At 36.4% G+C, this 7,808-nt stretch overlaps 2 protein-coding genes across 2 annotated transcripts; both read left to right on the top strand.

The window, feature by feature from the left end:
• The first annotated feature begins 1,437 nt into the window (after positions 1 to 1,437).
• On the top strand, positions 1,438 to 3,188 carry LOC110422400 (uncharacterized). The gene is given in 4 exon segments (XM_021436278.1): positions 1,438 to 1,570; positions 1,704 to 1,833; positions 2,292 to 2,818; positions 2,821 to 3,188. Coding segments are annotated over 4 exon segments (1,158 nt in total).
• A 1,395-nt stretch (positions 3,189 to 4,583) lies between these two features.
• On the top strand, positions 4,584 to 7,802 carry LOC110422401 (tRNA (Ile)-lysidine synthase). The gene is made up of 4 exons (XM_021436279.1): positions 4,584 to 5,101; positions 5,302 to 5,415; positions 5,515 to 5,802; positions 7,211 to 7,802. Exons 1-4 carry the CDS (start codon positions 4,664 to 4,666, stop codon positions 7,409 to 7,411), a joined length of 1,041 nt encoding a protein of 346 aa, XP_021291954.1. The 5' UTR covers positions 4,584 to 4,663; the 3' UTR covers positions 7,412 to 7,802.
• Positions 7,803 to 7,808: the final 6 nt, after the last annotated feature.

Raw genomic sequence — 7,808 nt, 5'->3', positions numbered from 1 at the left:
AATTGTATATAAGCTCGAAGTAGATTTATTCCGCTTTGATTTATTAAGTAATTAAAGATGACATAAATATCTTTATGGTAATTTTAATCAAAATTATATCTTATATAATTTATTTCGTCAAATAGCTTATCAAACAACTTTAATTTAATTTTAAAAGTTATTATTTTTTATAAAAAAACATCATAATAGCTTTTAAGCTTGAAAAAAAAATGCTAAGCCAAATAGATTGTCACCACTCACAAGTCAAGCCTCAAACGCAGAATCAGTTTCAAGTTGCTCTTATATAATTTAGATTCCTTCCATGGATTCTTTAGAAAATCCCTTTGCTGTAATAAGATGGATGGGATAATTATGAACAGCTAGTAGCCTTTCCCTAATTGTTATCTAAATGCATACAATGACACTTAAACTGCAGGCAGTATTCTATCAGTTCGCTGGAAAACTGTAATCTACCTTGAATCTCAAATAGATATATTTCTACTGTTTATGCAGAATATCGACAGGTTCTATGGTAGTACCTAATTTCCAGTTTTAAGTATTTTCATGGATTACGTCTATGTCAGGTGTTATCCAATCCGCTTCTCGAGTAAATTGCATCGAAGCAAGCTGATAGAATTTGATCATTATTGCTTATGTTTATTGTTCCTGTGTTGTTGCCTGGAGTCCTGGACGAAGGAGCCCAACTTTATGGAGTTTGATGCTGTATTACAATTTCGGATTCACGATCTTCCATTGCGATTTCTTTTCCTGCAAGATGTGTGACCAGCACCTTGTGCTACACCATCCCGGTGATCTCTGAGGTTCAGCATAAGTTTCTATCTCTGGTTTTCCTTTTCTTCCCCTTGTTTTCACATCATTAAATCCAACATTTTATTAATTACACAGTTTTTAGCGGCATATCATGCGGAAATGGTGTTTATAACTTGCAAGTATTCTGATTGAAGGTTTTCAATTATTCCTTCAATTAGTTAGATCTCTTGTTTAAAATACTTACTCTCATCAAACTTGTGATTATCAGAAACTTAAACTAAAGTCATTTCCTTTTCACACAAGGAACAGATTAATCTAAATAGTTGATAAATTATGTTGTTTTACTTAGATATATCTAAATTTAACCAGAAAATTCACCCAATTCGAACCTGACTCTATTGCTCTTTGAGCAAAGCGTATGTATGAGTATAGTGGGGTTAGAGAGAGAATTGTCTTTATATCATCAATTCATTTCTAATGCAAAGATGCCTTTCATCATGCAAATTTGATTGCATGCGATCCAGTCTCATGCTTTTCATGCCTGCTCACAAATACCTTAAAACCATTCTCCTCCCTTACTTCTCAAATAGGTGAATCACTGTTATCATTTTTATCATCAATAAATTTTAGTATCATTTTATCTTCTGTGTCGCATTGTCAATTTTCAGTGTAATTCTGGATCAACAGATGGTCAGACCTCCTTGTTGTGACAAGCTGAATGTCAAAAAAGGCCTCTGGACTGAAGAGGAAGATGCAAAGATACTTGCCTACGTATCAAAACATGGAACTGGTAACTGGACTGCTGTTCCAAAAAAAGCAGGTTAATTATTGAAGTTTTATGATACTGATATCAGTTTGTAGTTTTTTTTTTTTTTTATTTTTGATAATTACTACTTTCTAGTTTCAATGCTACCCACTTTGTTTTTTCCCCATGGACTGAGTGCGTCCTCCAGGGCTTCGAAGATGTGGGAAGAGTTGCAGACTTAGGTGGACTAACTACTTGAGACCTGATCTTAAACGTGAGAGCTTCACCCCCCGGGAAGAGGAGTTGATCATTCGGCTTCATGCAGCTATTGGAAGCAGGTGGATTGGTTGATAGTGCTTTCCTTACCTCCACATTCCTTCTTGAAGTAATTAGATGAGTGAATGGTTTTTCTTCGTTTTCTTCAGCATTAAATCTTCTCTCCCCAATCCCCATGTTAAATTTGTAAGCTTCCGACTTCTTTAGTTTGTTCTACTTCTAAAACGTTCTCGTCAATATTCTAGTTTAGTTAACGAAGTGCTTTCTGTGGTTTTGGCTCTCCCCAATTAGCATGCAACACTAAAAATTGGACAAAACTCAGATAAATTAATTCCCAAAAGTGTGCCACATCTCATGGAAGTTTTTATGTTTCTGCTTTCTAATGGCATCATAAACAAACATCACTGTCGATGGTGCATGCCGGGTGATCCTAACTGTTCTAACAGGCTGTTTCTGTTACCGGTGCAAGACTTGTGACTCTCTTAATTTCTCTCTCTGTGTGTCCGTTTTTGTGGTCCAGGTGGTCTATCATAGCCCAACAACTTCCTGGGAGAACAGACAATGATGTCAAAAATTACTGGAATACTAAGCTGAGAAAGAAGCTTTCTGAAATGGGGATAGATCCAGTTACCCACAAGCCGTTTTCTCAAATCCTAGCTGATTATGGAAACATTGGTGGCCTCCCAAAATCTAGAACCCGAGTCGGATCTCTCAATAGAGACATGAAGAATGCATTTTTGTTCAAGGCTGAGCCATATCCATCCCCAGCACCAGCAGCAGCAGCAGAAGGATTGATGACCACAATTGCATCATCGGGGATGGAACCAATCCAGGACAACTTCTTTCCCAACAACAGCATTAACCATCATGCTGACAGTGATTCTTCGCTGGATCTTCTTTCTCAGCTGCAAGCTATAAAAGCACTAGTGACAGAAGCATCAAACTACACTGGTCACCAGACCATCTCACCTGATCAGTTCCCTAATGAATACTCATTATCGTCATCCCCCTCATCTTCTACTTGTTCTACTTGTTCGACCGCAGCACAACAAAATCAGCTCTAGCCTTCAGTTGGCGTGATTTTCTTCTTGAAGATGCATTTTTACCACCTGATCATCCACAAGGACAAGAAGATCACGTCCTGGAATTATCGTCCAGAGACTTTGCTGGCCACCAAACTCCAAACGTAGTACCACAAAGTCACAGCAACAATGAGATTAGTGCTGAACATATAGTGGATACTAATAATATTAACAATAACCACAATGGAGTCAAAGGCATGGATAGTGGGGTGCCAAGCTACGGTTTCCATGCTTCATCATCCACTGATGATAGTTCATTTATTGCAGCCATGCTAGATCAAGAAAATGAGATGTTCTCAGAATTCGCAAATCTTTTGGAAGATCCATGTTATTAACTCAGTTTTTTTTTTTCTAGGTCCATTATTTAGGCCAGAATAATCGACATTTTTTTAATATAAATGGAGTACCATTTTTAATACAAATATCGTATCATATTGCCTATGGTGCAGCTAGTATCATCAGTTGTGGTTTTATTCATGGCCAATGTTATGGCACTGGATTATCATTATTTGTCTCTTTGTTAAGGCTGCTGAATCTCTGTTATCAACTAAAATTCTAACTATCTTGGCCAGAAAAAGAAACAGATTTTAGCTAGGAATGTATTCCTTTGTTGTTTTCTTGTGCAGCCATAGCAGTTAATAGTTAAACTTAAGTCTCAGAATATAGTGTGATTGTAATTTTTTGGAAATAATGGTAAATTAATTTCTTTTTTTTTAACTTTATCAAGCAAGCGGGTAAAATAACATTACCTTGATTTTTAATCATTATTTAATTCACTCTGTTTATGTTAATTTTTTTACTTACCAAACATTGTAAAGTAACTTTACCACTCACATTATAAAAAATGTTAATAACTTCTCTTTTACTAGAAATAAAAACATAAGATATTAACAATTGTATGAGTAAATATGAATATGTCATAATTAATTAATCGTGTTTGAACCTTAAACATGTACAAATAGTTTTATTAACCATGTAACATGACACGATACAATTAACACATTCATTAAATATGTCAAATTTAAATTTTATACAACACAACATAATTAACATTTATACAATCTATAACTTGCTAATATGATTAACACAATTGATACAAACACAATTGAAACGATTAAATTTAAAATATGTACAATTAAAATATAATTCTTTTATTTAAATTTATAACAAAAAAAAATATAAATATTATAATATTTATCAAATATAATAAACTTCAATATTAATAAATTTTAATAATAATAAAAATATTAACATTTATATGAATTAATAAATAGATCTTAACTGTGTACTAAATATATCTACATGTCATGTGAATACAAAACTAAATTAATGAGAAATAAATATGTCACGGGTTATACGGATACATGATAACACTTTTAATTAATTATGTCTTATGCGGATTTAATCGAAGTAAATGAATTTGACATGGTTAAGATACAATTTACTCGTACATTAACTATACCAACACCACTAACCTAAATCTAAACTTACTTAAATCCGTATGGCCTTGTCGTGTGTATAAAAAATTATCAGGTCTCGGTCATAACCAATGCCTTGGCTTCTATTTGGTTTTTAGAAAAAGAGTTTGGTTAAGCAATTGATCTATGCCAAAGCGAGGCCCATTTGCCCTCTCAAAAAAGTGGGGGCCCATGAAAGTCATGTTGGGTTGGGTACGGGTATGACCGGAATACTTTGTGATTTTGCCACGGAAATGTCAAATGGGCAATCAAGACAGTTGATAACGTTCCGTTACCAGAAAAGCAGAGCGAAAAGCGGAGAAAACAGAGGGAAACGCCCACAAAATAAAACAATGGTGGCGATTTCTTTGTACAGAGGGAACCTCCACAGAGCACCTGCCATACCTCGGCGATGGCTAATGCCGACTCCCAAAATCTCTCTCAAAGACTTCAAATCTCTCTTGCACCGCCGGAACAAAGCTCTCTCTCGTCTCCGTTCCTCTTCTTCCTCCTCTAACCCTAACCCTAATCCCGCTTCGAGCTTAAAGCCTCACATTCAATACCCCAACCCCAATGGCCCTCCTATGGAGCCCAAATTGGAAGCGCAACTGGACCCGGAACCGGCCCAGGATTTGACAACTGGACCAACTTCCGCGGGGGTCAAGGTGGAGGTTGTTGGAGGATCCGACGGCGCAGATTGCTCGGTGAAGCAGGAAGATGAGCAGCCCGAGAAAGATGAGAGTTTGCAAGTGGATGAGAAATTGCCCGAGGAGACTAAAGCAAATGTAGAGGTATTTTTTCTTCTTTGATTTGATATTTTGTTAAACTTTTAAATTTTTGAATTCTCAATCGTAGAAGGTAGACAAATGGATAACATTAGTTGATTTGGAGTGCTTAGAAATCCCTATTTTTTCTCTCTTCATTTTTTGTGTATATGCAAAAGTTTCATTCTTGTTTGTTGAAATGTTCTTTATTTGTTTTTGATTGGTAGGTAAGCGAAAAAGTAAATGAGTTGAATGAAAAAGAGAAAAGGAAAAGGGATGTTGAGGAGAAATTACAAATTTTGAATGCAAAGAAGCATAATTTAGTACAAGTGCTTAAGCAGGTACACTTCCGTTAAATCTTCCTTTTGTTTCTAAGACTTGTGTTTTGGGTAAATGAGTTCCAAAATTTTTGTATGCAATTAATCGGTGATGTTTGATAGATCTTGAATGCCGAGGAGGAATTAAAGAGAAGAAATAGCCCACAAGGTATGGCCATTCGTCCAGCTGTTCCACTTCAAGTGGAAACTATGAATGACTCTGGGTCAATAACTAGGATTGTCACTCCCAGGATGGGCTCAGAGGCTAATCTTGCTGGTGAAAATGAAGTCGGTGAAGCTGATGATGTTTCAAATGCTAATGTCCATAATCGTCATGTGTTTCGGATGAGCAGTACATCACCATCTTCAGAATCTCCTCTTAAAAGGCCTACCTATATTCAACACAATGTGGTAATGTTCATCCCTCGCTAATATTATGTTATTCTAATAAAGTATTAATGCATGCTTAAGGTTGAACGCCCATAGATTTTTTTCATCATTTTGTTGTACTGTCAAATCTACTAGCCTGACCTACAAACCTAAATTTACTTGAATGTGTAGTTTGGTCTCTCTCCTCCATTGACTATATGTGCATGTGCATTTTGGTCAAGATCTGAACCTAAAATTTACCACAAATCCTCTTTCACCTCTTATCCACTTTAGGAAATTACCAATTGCATATTTTATGAATCACTCAAGCGCCTTTCGTGCGATGATTTGCAGATTTATAGAAAATTACTATATTAAATGCTCTGGATTTGCTTTGGGTAGACACTTTAAAATTTGTGTATGGCCAGCATCTGCATTTCCTGTGTCTCCAAACCATGCAGCCACACCCTGATAGTTGATTCTTGGCATCTCAGGAATATCTGTTATTACTCTTTGTAAATTACTGTTACAGCAGGTAATTTTCTACAAGCTAAATTCATGTACCATTTTATTGGCCTCTTTCTAGAGCTAGTGTCTCAGTTCATTTAGCTTTCAGCCATCCTCTCATGTTTCTTTTTCCATGGTTTGTCATCAGTGCTTCACTGTGTATCTCGAAAAGCCCCTTGGATGGAGATTTCCTTTTGATGGGACAACCATAAATTACACAAAGTCTCTATGGTTTCTCTCTCAGTGAAGCATATGAAGGGCTGCTGGGAAAACCAAATATATGACCCTTTTTCCTTGTACAGTCAGATCCTTCTAAGTTGTTTGATGTATGCCTTTTAGAGTTGACATTATCAGCATCAACTGTGGAAAAATCATAACAGCCAAGTAGTCTTAGTGCTTGTAACAGCCAAACAAGCTGCTTTCAGTTGTTAAGATTAATTACCCTCATCTGGTCATGGCTCAATATTAGCCTCTTTGTGTAGTCTAGAGCTTTCCAACATGCATATTTTAAATTAGGAAAATTAAATAACACGTGTTATGGCATTGTCACCTTTTTGTGTTTTGAGGGACTAACGCATTGTGTAGCTGTTAAATTGGGGCCCCATAGAAGAAGATAATAAGCATCAACTTCAAGATGTTCTGTTTCAGTTAATTCTGTGGCTAGGTTTGAAAAATAAAGTATTATGCTACTCTAGAGATATAAGGTATTATTTCCTACTGCCATATTATAACATTGTTTGGAGTTAACATTCAAGAAAAATGTGAAATTTGACTCGTTGATCTTCATTGAGGTGTACTAAAGTTGAATTATGTTGTGTCCTCATATATCAAATCACTTGTAAATGCCAGCTTAGTGCCTGAAACTTGTTAAGCTAAATTTTGGTTTCTGTGAAGTTTGATTGATGCATATAACCATGTCAAGTACGCTAACTCTTATATATAGGTTCCTCACCCCTCCCGAGCAAGCATGGGGGTCACAGGTAGTCCATCACGCTTTGCTCCTACTGGAAATCATGGTCATCCTGGGAATCCTCCTGCTGTATCTGTGTCTGGAACAAATTATGTTGCATCATCTCCATCCCCTGCAGCATCTGGTGGCACTTCAGTTTTCAGAGAGGCTCGGCAGCCAAGTCCATGGAATTAGAATCTGTAGGCCTTCAAACACTTCATGTGACTTGAGGCGCGAAGATGTGTATTGTGAGCATAGCAACATTCAGGTCCTTTTTGGTTGTTCCTGCACAGGCAAAATGAAAATACTGGTTTGCAATGTGATGTCATCTTATCAGGTCCAAGCAGATGCTGTCATATTCTGTATCTTCCTGTAACACTGTTGAGATGCTGCTTATACATGTCCTGCTCGGCTGGGAACTGTAAATTTTTAGAATGTAGAAGAGGCCAGGTCCTGAAACTCTAGATTTTTGTTTTCTTTTGAATTTTTTATTGTGAGGCCAGGAGGGAGTTGAATTTGTTAGAATAACTGAAATGTGATGGATCCATGGTTCTATGATCAATTTGTATATTTCAAGACCTTCCATGGTAGG

The sequence above is a fragment of the Theobroma umbraticum genome, unplaced genomic scaffold (assembly GCF_002168275.2).
Source record: "Theobroma umbraticum cultivar Fairchild unplaced genomic scaffold, ASM216827v3 scaffold_146.0, whole genome shotgun sequence".
NCBI classification, from domain to species: domain Eukaryota; kingdom Viridiplantae; phylum Streptophyta; class Magnoliopsida; order Malvales; family Malvaceae; genus Theobroma; species Theobroma umbraticum.
This window is presented reverse-complemented; position numbering and strand designations above follow the sequence as displayed.

What these genes read in the sequence shown, in the direction of transcription:
- LOC110422401 (XM_021436279.1), top strand. Translation starts at nt 4,664, where the DNA reads ATGGTGGCGATTTCTTTGTACAGAGGGAACCTCCACAGAGCACCTGCC. An exon ending in AGACTAAAGCAAATGTAGAG is followed by an intron (nt 5,102 to 5,301) that starts GTATTTTTTCTT and finishes TTTGATTGGTAG; the next exon opens with GTAAGCGAAAAAGTAAATGA. An exon ending in TAGTACAAGTGCTTAAGCAG is followed by an intron (nt 5,416 to 5,514) that starts GTACACTTCCGT and finishes GATGTTTGATAG; the next exon opens with ATCTTGAATGCCGAGGAGGA.